Source organism: Accipiter gentilis, chromosome 5, assembly GCF_929443795.1.
Source record: "Accipiter gentilis chromosome 5, bAccGen1.1, whole genome shotgun sequence".
Taxonomy (NCBI): Eukaryota; Metazoa; Chordata; class Aves; order Accipitriformes; family Accipitridae; genus Astur; species Astur gentilis.
The window spans coordinates 28,331,089-28,354,809 of record NC_064884.1 but is presented as its reverse complement, the minus strand read 5'-3'; the positions used below and the strand labels follow the sequence as shown (position 1 = coordinate 28,354,809).

General features: G+C 39.0%; 2 protein-coding genes across 7 annotated transcripts in view; both read right to left on the bottom strand.

Moving 5' to 3' along the window:
• VTA1 (vesicle trafficking 1) overlaps window positions 1-16,861 on the bottom strand; it is a 44,131-nt gene extending 27,270 nt beyond the window's left edge. Inside the window, exons 1-2 of one of the 6 annotated variants that reach the window (XM_049800940.1) lie at window positions 16,656-16,861; window positions 2,750-2,844 (exon numbers count right to left, since the gene is read on the bottom strand). In XM_049800940.1, the coding sequence (XP_049656897.1) occupies window positions 2,750-2,844; window positions 16,656-16,764 (204 nt within the window). In that variant the 5' untranslated portion in view covers window positions 16,765-16,861. The other 5 variants (XM_049800941.1, XM_049800945.1, XM_049800944.1 and 2 more) reach the window with 5 other exon arrangements.
• Window positions 16,862-20,970: 4,109 nt separating this feature from the next.
• On the bottom strand, window positions 20,971-22,690 carry GJE1 (gap junction protein epsilon 1). The gene is given in 4 exon segments (XM_049800187.1): window positions 20,971-21,120; window positions 21,122-21,367; window positions 21,765-21,947; window positions 22,652-22,690. Coding segments are annotated over 4 exon segments (618 nt in total).
• Window positions 22,691-23,721: the final 1,031 nt, after the last annotated feature.

Sequence of the window (23,721 nt, the reverse complement as noted above, 5' to 3'; positions counted from 1 at the left end):
ATCTTCTCTTGTAAAGTTATTTCACTGCAGTTCATTACATCTTTCAATGTGTCTGAGCCTTACCTTCACTGGTCTAGTGACCTATGGATTTACTGGAATTTTCAGTTTAAGCAGTGTACTGCAATTCAAAGACCTCTTTTCAAAGATATTAAGAGTACAAGAATCGTCAGGTTTCCTAATAAAAATCAGTAAAGCAAATAACCCTCTAACAGTTACAACAGGTGGATTTACAGCTTCTGAATAGGCTTACTGTTCACACATAAGGAAATCTTAGGTTATCCTTAGAGAACAAAAACAGGAACACTGCATGATACTAACCTGCAGCCTTTATTTTGCCAAAAGATTTAAAAACAATCTCTGAATAGCAGTTATGTTTCACTGTGCGTGTGGAGAAAATTTAATCACACAGGCTGCATTTCCATATTTTTTAGATTGCTGCCAACTTTTTAATACATAGAATGTTGCCAGAAAAGTTCCTTGATTTCAGTAGTGTAATATAAACTTTCCAAATAGAACCTGAAATTTGAAGACTTTTGTCAAACTCATATTCTACGTAGTTTTCAAAAAGTATTTGTTTTACAAAGTGTAATTGTTTTTCTTGTGAGTGTACCACAATTTGTAAGTTGCCAGAATGAATACTGAAATGAAACACTGAAGCTAACTGAGGAAGAAAATGGTTTATGTTTCTATTTCACCAACCTATATATGTACCTTACACTCAGAAAATAACTAATTACTATACTTGATCTGATATTCAATGGATATTATTTCAAATGCACAAAAGACACTCAGTTACATACAATTCTAAAACTATTAAAATTAACCAAGTTTTTTACTTGTGAAATCACCCTTCACACAATCTGTGATTCTGCACAGTGGTACTGATGTTTTAAATGATGATTCATAATTTGAATCTAAAATCAAGCAAATTCGGTTTAGTTTTACTAAAAACATTTAAATAAAAGTTACGTATTGTAAAAGCACAACACCACAATCATATGTAAAAGTGACAGAAACATGCATTTTGGATACAAAATCACTGTGTTTAATTAATTCATATAATTGGAATATTATTAAGTTTCTTGCAAAGAACACATCTGGTAATTTCCAGATATATCTACACTGTTTTATTCTTTGCTACTATAAAGTTCAGGATTGTTTATAAGCTTCTGTCTTAACCTCTAAAATAATCAACTGTGGCAACACACAGAAAGCTGTGAGAAACATTTAGGGCAGACCTGCAGCGCCCCTTTCTGCCCCCCCTGCTGGTTAAGGGCAGACTGAAAATGGCTGCTATTAAATTACTGCAGAGGTCCAACTTGTCAATATACCCAAACTTCCTAGACCCAAATGTGCTGTATTAGACCTGTCTAGAAGTACTCTCTCCATCCTTCCACCATTTGACTACGTAGAAGGAACTTCAATACCTGAGAATCAGTTGTCACTGATCAGCTGTCAATCTTACCAGCAACTGAAAGATGAAACCATGGGGTTTTGCTGCTTTTCTAGTCTTTTCAAATTTGAAACAAAAGGGGTAACTGAACACTGCAGACAGATTAGCTGCTGCAGTACCACAAGGGGTCCAATAAATTTAAAAAATCCTTAGTAAATGATGAGCAAAATCCTTCAAAGTTTTAATCTTGTCTCTCCTGCCACTTCTCTTCCCTTTTGAAGATGAAAACCAGACCCCATTAGAGATGTCAAAATTTGATGAAATAACACACCAAGAAGTCACTGTACACTGGATTTTCCATTGCTAAAAATCAGAGATAAAACACAGCAATGGTTCACTTTTCATTTTTTTTCTGAAGAATTGAAGCCTGTTGCACCAGTTTCACACCAACTCTTCAGGCATTGCTATGGCTAGATTTTGGATCGAATCATTAATACTGAACACAAAAAGAACCACTGCTTCATTTTTCAATGTTACTTTCTGCTTTCAAATGAGCAGTTAAACATTGAAATCTACACACTACTTCCTTCGAGACTACTGAAAATTACAGCACATGAACGTAAACAGCTCCTGGAACTTAAACTGACCATCTGTACAATGACTTGACTTTTCTTTGTTGAACTGTTCTTCTTAAGGTTGTTTCCTTTTTAATACTGTCAGGTCCACTCAGAAGAGCGTGGCATAGCTATCTCCTACCCACATAGGTAAGACTGTGCTTGCAAAAATTCAAAGTATAAGATCCCCAATCTCTAACAGAGGATACAATCAGAAGTGTCTAGATCTTTCAGAAAATGTTTTAAAAAATCCCTGGGTACAACAGTTTACGGTAAAAATTTCAAAAGCGCCCAAGGACTAGGCTAGTCAGTCCTAGAGCAGTGAAAATAACTCTCACAGACTTCAAGGAAACAAAACCAAATCAGTATAAAAGGTATTCTAGAGCTCCCAGATTTATTTCATAATGAATTATGATTTCTCATGAGAATACGTATGAATAAAGTATCGTAAATCATGTTGTCTAAACAAAATCTTATGGCAAATGTCTGCTGTATAAAATTTCAGTTATGTTTGTGCATGCATACATAAACATCCATATAAACACTCATATACACATATAGCTTTACCTCCTTTCAATGCGTCTGCCAATTTATTACATACAACTTAAATTCATACAGTCTACATACAGAATAGTTGCATCAATGACCAATGACAGAGAAAAGATAGTATTTGCAGAAGCTTAAATAAAAATTAAAGTAACATCATGAATCATTTTAGAGGAGAGTAATAAATTCTACTTACAGCTTCCAACTGATCCATAAGCTTGGATAAAAATTTACGGCATTCTGGGGTTTTACTATCAATCTTCATTCCTGTTTGCATTGCATACAAACGACCTTTAAAGGAGACAAAACACACAAAAAAAACCCAGAAGTGATTCTCTAAGGCAAAACCCATAAGCAAACAAAGCAATGCCCCCCCAACACAACTGAAAGACAAACTCATCTTGTGATTTATGAACATACTACTGCAGCACTAGTCAGCAATGACAGCGAAATCTAGGTATGTTCAGTCTTGCAGAGATACTAGGACATATTTTTCGAAGATCTATGCTTTATTTTTCTCAATGAGTATTCCTGTTGATTTCAGATTGATACTTGTATCGCTATTATGCAACATTAAGTACTTTTGTAAAAAACCTCCATCCTTCTCTGCAACTCTCTCAAATAGGAACTTCAAGTAAGAATTTTATCCCTAATTATACATGACTAATTTTCATATGACTTACATATATGTACAGAGTGTATGGGTATATCTCAAAAATGGAACTTCATGTAGCAGGAACCAGTTAGCTTTAAAACTCCACTTTAACAAATGGAATTAAGCATCTATTATCTCCATGTATATGCATACATATAGTATCAAAAGACACAAGACACAAACCTGGTCTTTAAATCAGACAAGACAGACTTTATTAAACTTTCCCCTCAAGTAAAGTTGCCAGTTTTTCATATGATCTTGAAAATGAATGATTAACATCTTCTGATTAAAAAGTATATTTTTACTACCAAAAAATCTATGAATTTTAGATACGGACATGGCAGAACTTTACATGCTTCAGAAAATTGTGGGTAAAACCAAACAGCTATTATTTATTAGGATTAAGACACACAGAGAAGGGGAAATGGGCAGAAACATTCAGTAAACAAATGCAGAGCATTTTTCACAAAAAAGCCATTCCACTAACTCTCACTCCTGACCCTCAAGGGAGTCCTACAAAACACTTTCAAATGCAGAGCTTAAGAACTAAAAGCTGTAACTCTACCAAATATCATCATGAGCTAATAATTATGGTATACCCCATACAGGACACAAGAGTTCTGCAAGCGATGCTTACTTGCTTCACAGCTTTACAATCTCTCTCCTTCCAAGCATCTCTTCGTATACTTGAGATAGCCTTTTCCCTTCAAATTATCTCAGTAAACATGAATGTAACACAGTTGTTTCAAACTGCACTTATCCTGATGTTTGCTGCAGAAGAAAGCATTATATGCTCAAAAGCTAGTCTACCTTTTCCACCTATTATCAGCTGGTCTAATAAAATTAGATCTCTCTACAAAACTTACCTAGGTTCTGCTGGTGAGCATCACAATTTAATTCTTTTTTTGGATTTTAAAAGTAGTATTTCACATTTCATATACAATTGATTATTCAAACCAGACAAAGTGTACATTCCTTATTTGGGACTGCAAAGCTGACAAATTTTTGAATGTTAAAGCTGTTGGGTTGCCCAACCACTTAAAGACACCCCAAAATAATAAATAAAATACTTGTGATCTCCAATGTCTCTCTACTCCTACATTCACAATTTATAAAACAACCTAACACCTTCGTATTCAAGTTTTCAGTAAAGAACAACCAAGTAAAAATCTACTCTGAGCAAAACTTCAGGAATTAATAAAGGCTATGAACAACTACAACAACTGACGATGACAAATGAAAGAAATGTTTTTAACAAGAATTGCTTTGTAGGTTCTATGCTATTAGATTTCATCAAGCGACAACACTAATATTAAGCTAATTACTGATATGTACTCTTAAGCCCACCTTATTCATCTTCAGGACGCTGACACATTAATATTAAATATTATGAAACCAGCAAATGTAAAGTTAAAACTACATTTCAAAGAAATCCAAACACAAAAAGATAGAGATTTTTATCTAAGGCACTCTAAGTCTACTGCCGATTAAAATACCATAATCACATGATAAGAAGTTAATGCTTACAGTCTTCAATTAAACTGATTTTTAAGTACACACTTGATTGTAAGCTTCCCTGAACACGTTTCATGGTATGATTTAATAATGTAGAACTTAGGAATTAACATAATGCATGCTAGACCTATGGGCCATCGGGATCAGTTATTTCTTTTTGATACATGCAAATATCAGATATTTTCAGAGGAAAGTAAATTAATTTTAGACTGATATGTGTTAGGGTGACAAATTCAGAAACCCCTTTGTCATTAATGGATATAGATTTATCTTACTTGCTGAAGTATGCATCTTCATATCTCTTCCAGAATTCATTTATATAAAAAGAACTCCATTTCCATACAAATGGAAATCTTGTAAATTTCTGTAGTCTCAAGGATCAGTTTAATCATTAAAAAATGTGTTTATTTGTAATTGTTACTCTTCTGTGGCTTTTTTTCACATTCATTGCAAATACATCCATTTAAATAGTGAAAGCAAGACATTTTTTTTCCTCAATAATATCCAAAGGGGTGTATTTATAAGACTATGACATCTGTATGCTTTGTAGGCAGCCCTAAAAAGGCAGCCCTTATCCCTCTTAGGATGTCAGAGACTGAGAAAAACTCAGACTCCTTCAGGCACTCTGATGAACAAATGCAGAAGAGCGAGTCTTGAACACACAGAGAACACAGGTCAAAGAACAACAGTTACACATAAGAAACACATTTTTCCTGTCTATATACAAATCTACACTATGCGTGACATCAAGCAATGTTCCATACCAACAACACTTTCCTGCTAACAAAAGACTCTGGGACTAAGGTGCCCAAGAGTCCTCAGGTCATTCAAGATTGAAGGACTATTATCCAAAGCGTACACAGACTGTCAAGAAAACATGAAGGTGCTCTAGCAGCAGCAGCTCTACAGGTATTAAGAACAGAGACGTCCTACAGACAATTACCGTCACCTGAGCTAAGATTAAATGTGTTCCACCTGTCACAGCAATTACATCTCTGTACCACACAACTGACTACACAAGACAGTTACCACATCTAGCCATCAAACCCCAATTTGTATCAATGTCTATATAAACTGGAAAGGAGATTTCCTGCAAGATCTTATTAACTGGTAAAAGGTCAAAGCACACTTAAGCTACGCTAACATGAGAGTCTACCTTTCAAAGTTCAGAATTTTTGCATACTCACTTCTTCACATACAGTAATATGCTCAAAAGGAGTACTACATAACAAAACTTGCCCAGAGACAGGCCTCTGATGAGGCAATCCTTGAGGTAATGCCAAAAGCTACTCCTTCTTTCTCAAGTAAGTGGTAATCAAGAAAGAGTATGATGTTTGTGAAAACTACTATTGACAGAGCATCACTACGTAGTAGCATTCAGTACTGAAAGGGAGTCTTGACTCAAATACCGTTGATAAAACAACCTGATTGTAATGAAGTACAAGGCAACCTGCAGGTCAGAAAATGCAAACCAATACCTTACCAGTCAAAATCTCCTGGAACATCAGTTTCAACTGAAGAACTGAAGATACAGAAGGAAAGTATACTCTCCACAGTTTGAAACTCACCAGTGACAAAAAAAATATTAAGTATGTTTAGGCACACTTACTGCTTTACTCAGTGCTGCTCTAGTCAAAAGTGGGGCTTGGGGATTGAAAACCTGCATCAACAATCATCAAACTTACCAAGTAGACAGCAAGTGAAATAATTTGGTATTTGCCTCAACAGATACTACTGGAAATAAAAATAATACTCTCAGTGTTTTGAAATTTTGCTTTTGAAACTACCTGTATGAAGAGCAGTATGCAAGTAATCCCTTGCCTCATTACAGACAACATGAAAAATTGTCTATCACTTCTGCTCTTCACGCTTTTGTGTATCATTATTACGTCTTACTCCTAAGGCAAAGAATCTTAATTTCTCTCCAAACACAAGTTTTTCCAAGTCTGCATCTTTTGTCATCGTCCTCTCTGCTAATTTTGAAATGTCCCAAGTATTCTAAATGAAGGCTATCTGTAAGACCATGTTGGTTTGTGTTGCTTTGGATACTACTACCTTTGCTAATCAAGGTGTCAGAAGTCTCTTGCCTATCTTTTACTTTTGTGTGTAGTTTATCACACAAATATTACTTATGGTAAGGATACATGATAGTAACTGAAAGACATGCTTTGATCTAGTGAAGGAAATCGATCATGTCCTTTTCCTAACTTGCAGCAAATGGGCAAATTCACTTCATTACTGAGTTTTCAGTAGCAAAGAACTCATAAGCAAGTGGCTGCAAGTTTACCACCTCCAACACTTCTGCTGAGACAGCCAAATGTAACACGAGTTCAGTTTTTTGCCATCCTATATCTGAAAGAAAACAGTAATTATTTACATTCCTTTAAATACAGCTGTTCTGGTTTCTATAATATTGCAAAAGCAGTGGAATTTATTATTACTGTGCTTGCTAAGTCACAAAAATTTTGCTTTAATGCAAGTGGTTCAATTTCTAATAACTAGAAGTTAATCTCCTGAATGGTATGGACACCATAGAAAGAAATCCTCTTAGTGTTTTGCATTACAATTGCATTATTTCACCTTTTAAAAATACCACACTTGAAATTCCATTTTAGATCAAAATTATTTCAGAGTTTTCTTTTCAGAACTTCTCTCTATACATTGAAAAACGTTTAAAGTGCATGTCCCTAATGACCACAGTAATATACTGCAAAACTAAACAAGTAGACTTACAGGAGCCATTTGCTTGGTAACTTTTGATAAAAAATTTCCTCTGTGAAAAACCAAGCTTCTGAAAATTCTGATATAAAAAGACAACTAAAACCATACGTTGTAGCTGCAAAAGTTTTCAAGTTTTTAAAGCCTAAACGAAGTATCTGAAGAATGTAGACAATCTTGGAAATAAGTGACCTGTAATTCTCATCTCTCTTCACTATTTGTGAAGATCTGGAATACCTGGTAAAAAATAAATGAATGCAATTATTGGTTCTTTTTAAGCTTGTTTTATGCTCTTGGCTTCGTAACGGATACAACCTATATTTTTTTCCCTCTTTATCTAAATCAAGTAGCAAAAAAGATTTTTGTGTGGCCAACAACAGTAGCCTATGCATAAAGCAAAGCACTAAGCAGGTAAAAGATGCTACACAGAGCTAATGTCTAAATATTAATTAATATTATAAGTAGAGCTAAAGTCACTTGTAATGTTTTACATGTGAAGACAGAACTGTTTTGCCAATTATTAACTAAAACATGCTTTGCTCTCAGTTTGCAGACAGGACATTTATCTTCAAATTCATAAAGACTTGGCAAGTAATCATTCTCAGAAAAATGTTTTGCCAAGACAACTACAAAATTTATGTCTTGATTTGTTGCCCTTAATCTTTGTTCAGCAAATCCTAAGTGTGGGTGTGCTGGATGGAATTATACAGTGAGCTTTACAGAAACTTCTCTGCTTTTATTTATGTCACGTAATACCACGTTATTTTTCCTTTGCTAATACACAGCACAATTTCAGAGCAAGCATTTTGGCTTTAGTATGTGCCAGGCATTCATTCCTAATACACAGTAAGTTATTCCAGATTTATGTTTGGATAACAACTGAAACTCCCCTTACTCCCATTTTAAACTAACTCTGTGCCAAGTAAAAATACTGAAGAACAAAAATTCCAGCCAGCAAGCATGCACAATAAGTTGATTCTATCTTCTAAATTCTGTCCTACTATCCATCCTTCTTTTTCCTGGTCTAACAGGATCAAAAGATCACAGTTCTTTTTCCCCATGTGTATTTAATTCTCTAGTATAGAAAAAGAATTATTAGGAATGGGAATATTTCTGACATTTGATAGTAAAAAAATGACATGAAATAGTATCAAAAAAGCATTGCCATAAACTTTAGCCATATTTTGATTCTGATTAAGAGATGAAAGCTTTTTCAGGCCATTAGTTATTACTCATTCATATGCTACACGTTCCTCTTCCCTTTATCAAACCACTGACAGAAAAATGTTTGTTAACTGCTTGGTGCAGGAAGACAACAGCTGGAATACAAATGTGGGAAGCAAGGGACACAAAAACATTAAATTGGATTGTACTCAAACTCCTACAGATGTATTTTCATAAAGAATTCATCTGCATATAAAAATAAAATTAATTATTCTTGCTTTCATGAATATTACTGTATCATACTTCATTCATGTAATTTCTGCATGCAGATCATAAATATATAGTATTTCTACATGGCTAAGTCCAAATTGTCTGCATTCAAAGACTTTAAAAAATAGATTTAATAGCACTGGCAAACAAACTTCAAAGGGCCTAATACCTCCTCCTCATTATGTGATGCTGAAGGAAACTGGCAAAAGACAAGATAAGTATTAGGCTCGCAGCATCAGTTCAAAATCTGAAACATTCCAGAGAAAACAAATTACTTTTAAATATTTATTTTCAAGTAAAACTAGTTTAAGGAGAAATGCAAGAAAAAAAAATCTGAGGCAAAAGTGGGGGGAAGGAAGGCTACACACAAATTTAAATAAGAAACTCAAACCAAAATGGATAGTATGACCCCCTCTTCCCCTCAGATTCTTTTATAGTATTCTAAATCCTACAGAAGGAAATGGATTGATAACAGTATATTTCAAGGTTATGTTACATGCTAGACAAACTTTATCAAGTCAAAACTACCTTAAGTAAAATGTCTCTTACCTAAAATTACTGAAACTTATAGTAAATTACATTAGAATTCACTGTTGTTTGAAGAATAGCAACTTGCAAACTAAATAGGTGAAACAAAATTTGCAAAAACAAACAAGAGGGATAATTATTAAGGTCAGATGACAAAACAAGTAATCTAATAATATTTATTATGAATCCTAGAAAATTACTGCGTATTGTACACTGCCATTCTTCAGTGTGGTTTAAGGACAAATTTTGGTCTTGTAAAATTTGAGTAAGAGATCTATATGTGGAATTCATAGGTTTATAAACTTTTGCACAATATTTAAACTATGAGCATTTTTCAAAGCTTGTCTCTACAGTCTAAGAAAGAAAATGAAATATTTCTAATTGAAACAGGAAAAACTACCTTAACTGTAGGATTTATAGTAACTGAGATCTCAAGAAGGCAAAAGGAGGAGAAGGCAGGTACTCTGGATTAGTTATGGTCAAGTCATTCCGATAAAACAGCTTGTAGTGACTACAGCACAATCTGAAGCACTCCTGTGTAACACCCTCCAGTTTAGTTTAAACTGGAAGAAACCTATTTCATGCTCTCAAACTACACTGTGAGGTGAACCAAAGCACCGTAGATGGGCATGACCAAGAGGAACAACACTGCCAGCAGGTTGAGGTGATCTTTCCCTTCTACCCAGCACTGGTGTGACACACCTGGAGCACACTGGGTCCCAGTACAAAAGACATGGGAAGAGCCACAAAGCTGATGAAGGGTTAGGAACATCTGTCACACCAGGAGAGATGGAGAGCTGGGACTGTTTCATCTTGGAAAGAGAAGGCTCAGAGGGTCTTATCAATGTGCATATAAATACATGATGTGGGGAGGGGGCAGGGGGAGTGAAGACAAAGCCAGACCCTTCTCAGTGGTGCCCAGTGACAGGAGAAGAGGCAATGGGCACAAAATGAAATACAGGAAATTTCATTTAAACATAAGAAAAATCTACTGTGAGAATGATCACACACTGGAACAGGTTGCTCCCAGCAGCTGTGGAGTCTCCATCCTTGAGGATATTAAAAACCGGCCTGGACACAGTTCTGACCAACCTGCACTAGTGATCATGCTTTGAGCAGGGGATTGGACTAGGTGATGTACAAAGTTCCCTTCAACCTCAGCAATTCTGTGATTCTGCAAAATGAAATGCTGATATTGATGCATCCCTTCTTCAGAAGCAGCAGCAAACCTCAGGCAGGAAAAGACAGTTCTTAATTCTACTTCGATAGATACAAGTTGAATAAAGATCCACCAAAGAATTGTGAATTATACAGTGGAAAAACACACGTTAGTATTTTTACACCATACAGTTGAACATTAGGACTTTTATACAAATACACATACCTCAGAAATAAAGTTTCAATCTCTCAAGTACACTTTTTCTATTTTATGTTCTCATTCCTATCTCTGTCAGAGCAGATGATTTTAAAATATTACCTACGTAATCAAAGCAGGTGCCAAAAATACTACACAATAGTTAACATAATCTTTAATTTTTGCTTCTACCCACAGTTTGCTTTGAGGACTGTGGGGTTTATGTATTTATCTTTGTTATTCCAATCACTTCTCACCGTTTTCCTGTCTCCACAGACAAACCAGTGTTTTAAGAGCACAGTTTTCCCACTTACAAAACTTTGAAACAAATCAGAGCAAACAAGCTAAGACTGAAGACAGAAAAAAACAGAAATCAAGGGGGGGGGGGGGGGGGGGAAGACATTGAGAAATATTTTTAGCTTATACTCATAGCACAATCAAAACAAATCTCACAGTACACTACAAAATGGCTATCTACTTCTTAAATATCTGACCATTTCGACTAACTTATCCTGAGTAAAGAATAGATTAAATCTATTCTTCAGTATATAATCTCTAATAACAGGCTTTAAATAATTTGTAGTATTAGTATCATACAAAACAGTTTTCTGCCACCAGCAATATGAGAATACGGAAAATGTACTTTTACAAATGGATTATATAAAACTAGTATAAGGAAATTAATATTTAAACTGAAAAACTCAGGAATTTGATCTTATTAGATAAGGAAGGGCATAAGAACATTATGTTACACATTTTAATTCTAAAATGTCCCAGTTAAATGAAGTCAGTAAGTATGTGCAGAACCTCTGCAGAGAAATACAGCAAATACCAGTTACTTTTATTTCCGTTAATACTTCGGAATTACATGCAACTTCTAAAGTAGTTATTCAAAATGCATCAAGATACAATAAAAAGTTGAATAAATTAAAAGCTTATTTAAAATATCTGTCTGCTATTAGTCCTCTGCTTTGAGGAAGGATCAGTAAAAAATTAACAGTATTTCAGTTGTAAAATTACAGAGTAACTATATTTCCCAGGTTCTGAATCAGGCCGTGAACTTTATTTTTTATGTCTTTTTTTAAGACAAAAAAAAAAGGAGTCTTGTAATTGGTATGCACCAAGAAGCTTGTTTCATGGATGTGTGACTAAACTTCAAAGTAAAAAGCCAGTCACATGGCTATTTCTGTTAAAAGCTGAACAACTTTTGTTTCAAGAGACTGTCAACTAGTTGTGGGAAAAAAAATTTTCTCTTCTGCTTTTCTCTCCTGCTTGATCCCACAAAACCAGAAATGTCAACACAATGGTAAGATCCTTTGGAAGGATTTCTCTGGTGCTTTTCCATCTCAAGAATTTGAGAACTGCAGATTTTCTTCATACCTTTTTTACACAGATCAAGTCTACTGATCTCATATAAATGTTTTCTGATGTTTAGCAGACTGTAAAGCAAAAAATGATCACAGTGCAGCTTTTGGGAAGTTATTGGAATCATCATTTTTCATGTTGCATTCACTGGATATGCAAACGCTGTTGCGTGTTAGGATGTTATACATCGCAAAACTCACTGGCATTCTCAATACTTTTGAATTAGAACATCAATGGCCAGTAAGTACTGGAGTATAAAATAAACTACCAATCATCTTTGAAAAGAGCTTAACAACACTACTGAAAGGCTGAAACAATAGCTATGAAGGAAAGTCTCGCTTTAAGCACTAGAACAGAAGTTTTCAGAAGACAGAACTACCTCTCAAACCTTGCAATTTTTCAAAAAACAACTTCTGAGTCAAACTGCCTGTGGCACAGTTACATACATAATTTCTTTAGTTATTACACAGGCCACAGATTTTTTTATCAAAGTCTGCCTCCTTGTGTTTGCAGAATAACATCTCAAAGCAGTCAGTCAGACTCATCTAAGTTTTTAACATGAGAAAGTTATTTTATTGACCACCAATCAATTATTTTCCTTTTGCTAGGCAATGAATGTGGCATCCCTTACACCTATTGAATCAGCTGACCTTTACTGAACCTGAAAAAGCTACATACTTAATGACAATGATTAACAAAATAATATGAAATGTGAGAGGTATTGTATGAGAAGGTAAATATTTTAAAAGAAGGTAGCAGATGACCCCAGTGCTGAACACTTACATTAACCATAAAATGTCTAATCTCTTTAAAAGGAGAATTATTTTGTGAGATCATGGTCTGTACAACTTAAAAAATAAAATTGATTTCTTTATTTCTCTACAGTCTATGTTCTAAGTAGAACAAATTTTACAACCAAGTAAATTGAAGGTACATACTGTCAGGAAGCAAATATATTTTTATTGCTTCGGTCATTTACATCCATCTACTAACAGTGGCTACTGCTAAAAAAAGTAATGGTTTACAAACAACATATAAAGCTACTGATTATATGCTGCTTTGAATACCTAAAAATGAAGGCTTTGTAAGGAATACACATGACTACCAGAAATAAACCCATTTTTAAAAGTCTGCAGTGTTTCCAGCAAGTACCACAACAAAAAGCATCTGTGATTTTATGGTACAGAAGAACATCAATGTTGTTCTTCAATGTTTTATCTTTCACGTGGAAAATTATGTGGCCATTGAAAAATATAAATCATCCCTGTTGTAGCTATCCATATTGTGTAAATCGGAGATTAATGTTCATTGAATTACAGTTTCTTTTCATCAACATATGCCAGTAATATCAAAAAAGCAGGAGTCTTGTCTTCGCTCCATGCCACCGTATCTTGTTCTTTTCTGTGTGTGTGTGTGAGCACAGCTGTTTAAGTGGTAGTGAACTGGCCTGGCTGAAAAATAGCTTACTGTTGGTTTTCATCATACAATTACATCAATGTTTGCTTCTGAAGCACATCAGGGTTGGGAATGAGAGGTCAGAGAAGGACTACAGTATCCTCTTCAGGTGGCAGTGCTGGTTTGTGCTAGTTTAATGCTTCAAATGAACTACAGCCAAAAAACATGAGAGAAAAAAACTGAAAATGGTGCACGCAAATAAAATGCGTAACCGCCATTGAAATTTCCACCTTTGAGAGCACACCTCTAGCACCAGTGGATGCTGATCAGAGACAAAAATACTAACATGAGCAGTAAGTAGTTCCTCCTGACAATTTTATTGCTAAGCCATAGAAAGTAATATTTTAGGTTGTGAACACATTCTTACCAGAGTTTACTTGCTTCTGATATTCAAATTAGTTTGTGTCATAGCTCTTATTATCAGAAATATACAAGTGGAATTGAACCAAAATGCACATAAATCAAAACCTAGCAAACATTATGTCCATACTGAAAACCACTGTGTCGTGGAAACATCAGTCTTGGGACCAAAGCTTTTTTCTAGGATGAAGCACTTCTGGCAACATTCCAAAGCTATAAACACCTTACTCTATTCTTCAGACCGATAGCTACATCCGTCCTATGACCAAAATTCAGACTCTCCCCCTCACACGGTGGCTGTGCAAGCAGCCTTGAGACAGAACACGCAGCACTGTACCATCACATGACGTTTCACCGCAGGGTCCCCTTGGCTAGCTGCTGCGCCACACCACCCTTCTGGTCCCAGGACATGCATGGTGCCCGCAGACAAGGCTAGCAGAGGAGTACCAGAAGAGAACAGCACATGTTCCAGCACACACCAAGCTTTCCTCACACTATTCCTTCCACACAATACATTACAGAAAATGTATACAGCTCCTCCAAAACACATTTCAAAGGCTCAACAAAGAGACTTTCACTCTTTTCAGTGAAGCATCTAATGAGAAAAATTGCTTTAACTCCACATAAAATCTGTGTTGCTTTCAAAACATTATCTGAAAAGTATCCTGAAAATTTTTTGTATCCTCAGGCTTACACTTTAAAAAACTTACCTTTTTAGGAAAGCCCCTATTATTCATAGCATGCTAGAAGCACATACAGTACATTTTGTTTGACGGTAGCAATATTAATAATTAATACTTTGGGATTCCACATAATTGTTCCAAACCCACAATGTTCAAAATTAATGGTTCATAAACCTTATTTTTGCTTCAAAGCCAGAATTAAAACAACAAAACAAAAAAATCCTATGAAACAGGAATTCTGCATTTTAGTCAATCCAAACTCATCCACCATGGAAGGAAATACATGTCATCAGTGGAACACTAGAGAAAACTAATTCTTCTATTTTGTGTATTTAAAAGAACAAAGGAACCAAGCAAGACCTGTCTTGAAAAAGAGGTGTTGCTGCTTTTTACTTTATGTAATAATGTAATGAGAAAAGTATCTCTAGAATACATCTTCAGTATACTCAGTAATGAATCAGATGTGCTGAAGTACTCAAAACATATGATATGCAAATTTTCAGGCTACTTAGGACAGAGAATGCAAAGGACTTTACAGAAAATGCTAATTATTCAATACAGGTGGATATTTTTTTCCCCCTGTGCACCAAGACTTTCAGAATAGGAAAGACATTAAGAAAAATAGAGATCGGCCATCAAAACATTCCTGTTTTAAAACAGACTTGCATTCTGTTACCTACACTAAATGCTAGTATTTTTATTGTATAGCCAGAGTGTTACATCTGATTAAAAAACCCAAAAGAAATAAAGAAGAAAAAAACCCCAACAAAACAGTGCAACTTGACCTAGCTAGTGCTTTCTACCACACAAAGTAAGATTCATCCTGTTTTTCCAGCAAAAAAGAGTAAGCACTACTGAGAATTTCCAGTGTTCTAATACGTGGCTACCTCACTTCTCTGGTGGCACTCTTCCACATTAGCACAGTATTCCTGTATAACACAAAAAAATTAAAGTTATTCTTGTGACACTGAGCTAACGTTTTTTTCAGAGCTTTCTGAAGCCGGAATTTCATGAGTTCATCCTTCAACACTTAAGTTCGCTTTACAAATTAAACTACCAGTTCTACCTCTATTTTTTATTTAACTCTCTTTGAAGACAAGCTATTGCCAAGAAAAACCCCAAATGACCTCCTCACATCTCAATAAAAAGAAAAAAAACAACATAAACATACATTTCTGGTGATCAGCTAGTCTTACAAATTTTCCAAGTGTGGTGATTAACTGTGACAGGAATTTATGACTACTAACAATAGGCTTGCGTTACTTAATTAACTGTGGAAAGCCTTTTACAAAGGCTCACAGACCACCCTGACAAGCACTAGCTTAGAAGCCATAAAGTAGCTTGAAAAAAATGTACATATTAATTTGAAAGACTTCAAGTAAGATTTTGCTTTTGTTTTCACTTCAACGAAACGAACAAAAAAAGAGCCACCCACTCTCCCCTTTAGAGAGCCCTGAAGAAGTGGCAAAGCCTCACAGAAAATAAAATGAACACTTGAAAGAATTAAAGACTCTCAAATCCAAATTGCTTACTCGGATACAGGACAGAAAGGAGGTCTAATCACCAGGAGAAAGACTCTCGAAGGTTAGTTTTTTGCGATACTTATTAGGACTATCCCAACACAGACAGCAAACCTGACTTTATACACATGCGTACAAGCACGTATTTAGGGTGCTGGCATACGCCCTACGACTGCAGAGGGTCTTAACTCTGCAAAAATAGAGCACGTGAAAGACGGGTCGGGGCTTGCAGCTGAAGCGGCAGGCAGGGAAGACCGTGAACAGCCCGGACCGCCCCAAGAGGTGGGGCTTCCCCCCGCCCCCACTTCTCCGTCCATCCGACGGGCACTCGGCGCAACCCGACAAGCCAGGCAGACAGAGCGAGGGGCACGCTCCGCCCGGTGCAGGGACTGGTGGCCGGGGGCGGTGGCGGCCCCAGTCGCGGGGAGCGGCGGCGGGGCGGGACGCGACGGGCCGGGCCGGGCCGGGCCCCGGCTCGGGGCCAGGCGGGGCGGTGCCGCGGCCGCCTCACTCACAGTAGTACGCCACCACCGGCTCGCGCTTGTCCAGCTCCTGCGCGGTTCGCAGATGGTGCTGGATGCTCTTGAACTGCGGCGGCAGCGGGGGAAGCGCCGTGGCCGCCATCGCGCGGGCGGCGACGCGCAGCGACAACAACGGGCTGCCGACAACAGCTCTCCCTCCCGACGCTGGCGCCGGCCGCTTCCGCTTCCGGTACGGGACGCCGGGGCGCCTGCGCGGTGGGCGGGCTGCCGCCCCTGGCGGTGCGCCCGGGAAGAGCGCCCCCTGCTGATGGGAGGAGGCGGGCGGCGGGGCGGCCTCACCGGGCCTCGGGCCACCGCAGCCGGGCGGGGCCGGGCAGACTGGCCCGTCCGTCCGTCCGTCCGTCCGTTTGTCTGCCCGCCCGCCCGTGCGTCCGTCCGCGGGGACGAACAGCCTCATGCGCCTCCTGCTTGGCTCGTTAGTGTTTGCAACGTGTCCCACAGCCGCCGCGCAGAGGGGCCTGGAGACCTCGGGGCGGCCGGGGTTTGTCCTGGCCCAGCCCGGGGGAATGGCGGCCTGGTTCCAGCTCTCAGGGGCCGAGCGGCGAAGCCCTCACCAGCCCTTCTCGCTCCTTTCCTTTGGCACGTCAGCCCAAACAACCATGCAGACCTTCGCCCTGGAGGTTGATCTGCAAGTAAAATCCATTTTCAGATTGAAAAACCTTGCCCTTGGGCTGCCCCGGCGCTCACCAGACATCCGGGAGGCCCTCGAGCACTGAACCGCAACTCTGCTCCTGGGCCTCTGCCCTTCCTTCATCCCACTGCAGCTCCCTGGAGAAGCCTTGTGCTACCATAGCCTGGCTAACAGCGCTTCGCTGGTCTGGGCTGCTTCCCAGCAGCTGTCAGCAAGTCTGCCGGCCCTGGAAAGTACATCTCGCAGGATCACCACTTCCCAGATAACTTTTTCTCAGAGGAACCTCCAGGGATTTCCGGTTTTGCTGAGAGGGGATAAGAACAGCAAAAAAAAAAAGGGAACTGTTGAAGCAAAACGGTTTCAAATGGATCTCACAAATTGCAATATAAATTATTTTAGTGTCAGTCATCTTCTCATTCTGACAGCATAGTTAAATGATTTTTTAATTTCTTTTAAATGGCCTTGTTGCCAGACTTCTTCCTGGTCTCAAAATGGCTGTCTGCGAAGCAAGAGAATGTCAATGCTCCAGGGCATAAAGAAAGATGTGTGTTGGAGGGGGGCATGGGGTAGGAGAGGTGGCTGCATTGTCTCATTGCTATCATGGGAGAGTGCTGTAAAAGAGAACAGAAGGGAAATGATGGCTGAAAAGAAGAAAGGAAGCCAAGAAAGGAACAAAACAAGGAGTGGTTATAGTACTGGGATGTTGCGGTGGTGTACTAGAAGTTGGCTGGCCCAGAGCAACTATACCTTTGATGTGAAGGCAATCACATCACTTACTGGGTGTATTTAGCTTGTTTCACTGAAGATGATGGAGGGAGCAATTACGGCTCTTTGTTAAGTGAGTACTGAAATGGGCATGATGTCTGGCTAGAGACAAAACTGACTGCAAATGCATCGAGCTGGGGATTGGCTTGTGTGCTGCCTGTGAAAATGAGGCAGCTAGAGTATGGTGGAAAACAACGAAAAAGTTGAAGAAGCACTTACAATATGACCCTGATGTAAGCAACAAAACTACTCCTGCTGTGTTCTGGGAGACAGGACTTCATGTTCGCTGTGTAAAGAAATAGAATTGAATCAAAGAATCCCCAAGTATTATATAATTCCTTTCATAATGGCAAAAAAAAAGCCTTCAGGATCATCTCAAATATTTGCTAAGCATTTGAGCTAAAATCAGTGCAACACTGATGGATGCAGGCAGTGGAAGGAAGCTGATAGAAACCGATGTAAATGAGGATAAAATTGGTGGGAGTTTTGAAGACTGAAAGAAAGAAAATTTTAGAGACACTTGAGAATACGAGTGCCAGGAAAAACAAGTGGCAAATGTAGGAAGGAGAAGTATTGATAACCATGGGGAAATGGATTCTTTACATGGAAATAATATCTCCATCAACCTGTTCCAGAAACTAATGACGGAATCAGTCACAGAAAAACATTTGCACTAAAAGGCGATAATGCACATTTTGTTTTTAAATGAAAAACTGAAACAGAGGAATTTGACCATTTTAATTTCACAGGAGATGCGGAAAAAACCTGCATTGTATCTCGTTTGGAAGAACGTGTTTTAATATGTTCCAGGTTTTGACCACCAAGGGAAAGGGCATGGTGGTGGGTAATCCAGCTCCTGGACCCCCCCAGGGGTTCTCAGGCAGTCCTGTGCCAGTCCTGGCTCTGCAAGGCTCTTGATGGAAACATGGAAGTCCCCTGAGAGGCTGGGGGTTTTCGCAGTCCTCTGACCTTTCTGAAGTGATTTGAAATCTACAGAAGAACAACTGGACGTATATTTAAGACAACATATAACTTACTTCCATAGGGAAAAAAATAACATTAAAGCTTTAATACAGTGAATGTATGGAAATTTGTAATCTTGTTCTTGAACAGCATATTTTAAAAAATCACACATCTGGTTGTGACTCACTTTTGATTTAAATGGCCCAGGATCAATCAAATCCAAGACACCTAAATCATGCAATTCCATTTATGAAATGAGGACTACTTTTGTGGGTGAGGATTACAAAGCTCTGACAACCCAACCTTGTCTGGGACTGCTTAACTAACAGTTGGTGCTAAAAGTTTTTGTAGTAATTTTTCCAGAATTTTCCAAATATTTCTGGAAGGACACAAATGCTGTCAGTGGGATCTCAATTTTTTATGCGTTTATGCTGAATGTTTTTTCACATAAGTTAAACTTAATTCAAGATGCAGAGATGTTCTTCCCTTCAGTGTTACAGACCTCAGACTATATCCCAAGATGCTGACAGATTTCTTTTGACTTTGCTGGTTCCTGGATCACTGTTAAGTAGTGATGAGTCCGAGTCTCTTGTTTCATTGAGATTCAGAACAGAAATTGTTCAATTTAGTAGCCATAGAAAATGATGAAAGAGGAAGAAACCTTCCTTTTTTTTTTTTCTTCCCTAGAATTTGAGGGTATTTGAAAAAAAAAAAAAAAAGGAAATTAGCTAATTGTTATGATTGCTATTTGTACATATTTTGTACAGGAAACTATCTCCTCCTTTCTTCCCAGTTCTGAAATCTGTTTTTTTTTCATTACCTTACTTCAGCATAAGGAATGAAATCACTTCTAAGTTTAAGATGTCTATTAGTCCTTAAGAAGAAACTCACACACAAAAATATGATACCTATATAAAGTTCAAGACATAACCTATCCAAATACACTTATTGCATGGAATAATTTTAGTATGCAGACTTCTTTCTAACTGTTATTCTAGCAGCTTTAGTCAGAGCAATAAGAAGTCAGATGACACACACAGCACAAAAAATTCTGTGGGCCCAATTCTGCAGTCACACACAAGCAAAATTCTCACTGAAATCAAGGCATGACTGGACCCAGAAAAGGCTTTTCTCTGAGATTTTCTTTTGACAATTTTAAGCCTCTTATGCAAAACTAAGGCATAAAGCCCTTTTACTCCTTCAAAATGTGATCATTCAAAGTTGGTAAAAATCTTCTACATTGTAAGCCAAAACATAATGAGGGTAAGGCATTCTAGTCAGCACAAAGAATATCATGCTAGTCTTTCACTTTTAAAAGGAGATTCACAGCTAGCAGATGACACTAGCTGGACTGGTCCAAAGTAAGCTGGTATCCATGGATATGTTGTCACCACAGCCTAACCAGGAGATTCTGCCCCTGGGGTCTGAGATGCAGGTTGCAACAGTGGCAGTGCTTGGGAAAATGTTTGAATGCTTTCTGGTACCCAGAGATTATCCACCGTTACTGATTAATGCTCAAGCCATGAGAACATGTAAGAAATTTGGAATAGTTTTTCCTGTAAGGTCAATAGCTCCAATTGCATGTGTTCAGAAAAGCTGTGAATAAAAATATGTTTATAATTAACCTCCTCACACACACACACACACTCCTCTGGAGGCAAAACTATTTGTATGTGGCAGGTCATGAAAACATGTTACTCTTGTGAATCTTACCGCCTTTGGTCTTGACATGGAAACAAAGGTTATTCATGTAACGTGGTAGTTTTTAGATGAGGAGTAAGTGTCAGATGACTACTCTGCAGCAGTAACCATCAGTGTGGTTCTCTTCTGCAACACTGCATAGAGGGCAGGGGATGTTTTTTGTTACAGCTTGAAATCGTTACAGAACTACAGGTGGACAGGGAGGTAAATGACTAGGAGTGATTGAAATCACTGAGTTTTTAGGAAACCTAGCCTTCTACATGAGATCTCAAAAATTTAGACAACACACAAGACCACTGTAATCACAGTAACTGTGTATGTTTCAATAAGAAAAATTGTCTTTTCAAAGTGCTCTGGCACTATGCACCGGGTAATGTTAAACTTTTTTTCCAAGTGCTCCCACATCACACATGTAGATTGCGTTCACTCTGAAACCAAACAGCTGAATCTGAAGCCAAAAAGCCACAGCTTCAAGGATAATCCTTAAGAAAACAGAGAAGATATGAAAACGAGTGTAGAATGACTTTTGGAGATTATGTTCCTGTTTGATGCTCTTACACGCAGCATAAAGGTGAAAAAAGGCTCCAGGTACCAGCACAATCACCAGCTGTAATGCCCAGAATACCTAGAATGTAGCAGAAACGTAGTTGTCAGATCATTTACAACTGCATCAGGACAGCTAAAACACACACACACACACTCTGGAACATTTTGCAAGTCTGTTTTTAATATATATCAAATGTCTAAACACTTAGATGACAATGAAGGTAAAAATCACTATTATGTTTTAATTTGAAAAGTTCAGTTGGTTTCTGAAATGTGAAGGTTGTCGTTATGAAGGATAAGAAAGCACAACTCTATATTTAGTCACAGGTGAAAGGTTATTAAAAAGAAAATATTCATGAAAAAGCTAAGTGATAATTAGTCCAATCAGTTCCTACTTCTTATATAGAACAAGTATGTTTAGTTTTTGCAGTTTATTCTCTTAACATTGGATTTCTACAATAAAAAAAGAGAATTACCTGAGGAGTTATAGTCCTGAACTGGTTGTAACAGAAAAGATTAACCTCTCTCTTGTCTGGGTCACAGCTGAAATGCAAGGCCTCATTTCCATAAACAGCAAAGCCCAAAACGCCAAGGAAAAACATACGAACAGAGCCAAAGAAAAGAGTGTGGAACTGGCCAATTACCGTTGGTGGCCTGAGCTGCAAATCACAGGGTTATTCAACATGAAAACAAAAATGAACAGCATTATTGTTGGAGGCCTACTTGCTCTTTTTCATTATCCAAAATATTTATTTTATTCTACTTGTTTTAAAAGGAGAGAGAGATTGCCTATGAAGGCTGCAGTAGCCTTCTAACAAAATAATGGCTTAGAACACTTTATTGTTGCTACTAATTTTATATAAACATTCGCTTGTGTAGGCCTTATCAGTTAATTTGTTTCCCTGCCTTTATCCGTGCTCTGCTGTCACAGAATGCACCAGGCGGAGCTGAACGCTTCGACCGAAAGAAAGTCCATTCGTTTTGCTGTTGTATCGATTCGCATGATGTCAGGTGATGGCAGAATAAGGACCGCCGCGCCATCATCAAACCTCACGGCACTTGGTCTTGAAAATTAAATTTCAGCTTCCCCAAAGGGGCATCTCTAGCACCCGGGCAGGCCTCCCTCGGTGGGCGTCGCGTCGCGTCGCGTCGCGTCGCGTGGCGTCGCGTCCCGCCCCGCCCGGGAAGCCCTGCCGCCGAGCGGGCCGCTGCAGGCGGGCGTCCAGCACCGCTCCCCGCTGCTCGGCGCGGGGCACGGGGCGCGGCTCCCTGGCGGCTCGGGGCCGGACCCCTCGCTCCCGGCTCCCGGCTCCCGGCTCCCGGCTCCCGGCTCCCGGCTCCGGGTCCGCCCCCGCGTACTCACACATCCCTCCGAGAAGCTCCGCACGTAGTCGGCGGACATGTCTGCGGAAGGCGCAGCCGGAGCCGGCCCCGGCCCCGGCCCCGGCCCCGGCCCCCTGCCCCGGCCCCGCTCCCGGCCGGGGGCTACGCAGCAGCCGCAGCCCCGGCGCTGCGCTGTCGGGGCAGCCGCCGGCGGGAGGAGCCGGGACCCCGCCAGCGGGGCGCGACGGCAGCATCCTGGGCTGCTGACACGTTCGGTTTACACCCTTTGGAGTTTAATCACTTATTTTTAACTAAGTCCAGTCAAAAGTGAGGATGCAACTGGACTCGGAAGCTGTAGGTCAGAGATTCTGAATTCAAAGAAGTAACAGCAATTGAATTAAATAATACTAACCACTCCAACACAGCTACAGATAACTTAATGGCAATAATTGCTATTAATAATTTGCTAGCGTACTCCATATGCGCAGTTGAAGGAAATCCAGAATAGCTATGCATGCGAGCTCGTGCATGCGCCAGACACTCCTGCCGGTAAACCGCCGCGGGGATGTACCTCAGCACCTTAGTCTGAACCTAGTGGGAGTTGTATGAGAAGGCGGAGAGAGGAAGGATGGAGATGGGAAACCAGAAGAGGGGAAGGGGTAGATCGTTGTTCCATCACTGGTACACAGTAGCTTATTCGGCGTTCTGAAGAGGGTGCGCAGGAAAGTGAAATCCAGCCACCAAATCCAAAGGGGGTCATTTATTCTTTGATCTCTAAACTCATGAGAAAGCCTCCTTTGTACTTGGTTGCAGTGTGACTTCAAGATGATGTAGCAAAAAGTGTTGCTCCCTCTGTGATGTATGCTCATAGGCACAGAAACGTAGATAGGAGGAGGGAAGAGATGGAAATCGGGGTTCATTTTTTGTGTAGGTTTGTCTGCTGTGGCTCTAAAAGACGTCACAATGACTATATTGATGGCATGATTAGAACAACTGTTGTAAGACGTCGAACACCCTTTGTAAGGGGAACTTGCCCTGCATCTGCTGAAGTAGCTAGATTATGAATAAGGTGGAAAGTGCTTCAATAAGTGTGTGTTATTTACTACAGCT